General features: G+C 54.9%; 1 protein-coding gene across 1 annotated transcript in view; it reads left to right on the plus strand.

Moving 5' to 3' along the window:
* The first annotated feature begins 85 nt into the window (after positions 1 to 85).
* Positions 86 to 266, plus strand: part of CNTD1 (cyclin N-terminal domain containing 1) — a 3,354-nt gene continuing 3,173 nt past the window's right edge. The window contains exon 1 of the mRNA XM_009578096.1: positions 86 to 257. Within this exon, the coding sequence (XP_009576391.1) occupies positions 86 to 257 (172 nt within the window). The remainder of the gene's footprint in view (positions 258 to 266) is intronic.

The following is a 266-nucleotide window of genomic DNA, read 5'->3' on the forward strand; positions in this document are numbered from 1 at the left end:
CTTCCCCAGCAGTGGTGACAAAGTGCCGCCATGCCGTTGAAATAATTGTTGTCCGTAAGGGCTCTGACCTGACCTGACCTGACGAATGGGGTCCCAGGTGCGAGCAGCACCCCGGTGCCGTGACCCAGGCCCCATCTTCGGTGAGATTGCTCCCGAGATTATTGAGGATACGCTGATCTGTTTGGCCACGGAAAATGAACAGTACCTGAGCAAACTGCCAGATCAGGCTGGATGCTTCAAAGAGACACAGATAGTGGGTGAGACAC

Source organism: Fulmarus glacialis, unplaced genomic scaffold, assembly GCF_000690835.1.
Source record: "Fulmarus glacialis isolate BGI_N327 unplaced genomic scaffold, ASM69083v1 scaffold42705, whole genome shotgun sequence".
Classification (NCBI taxonomy): Eukaryota; Metazoa; Chordata; class Aves; order Procellariiformes; family Procellariidae; genus Fulmarus; species Fulmarus glacialis.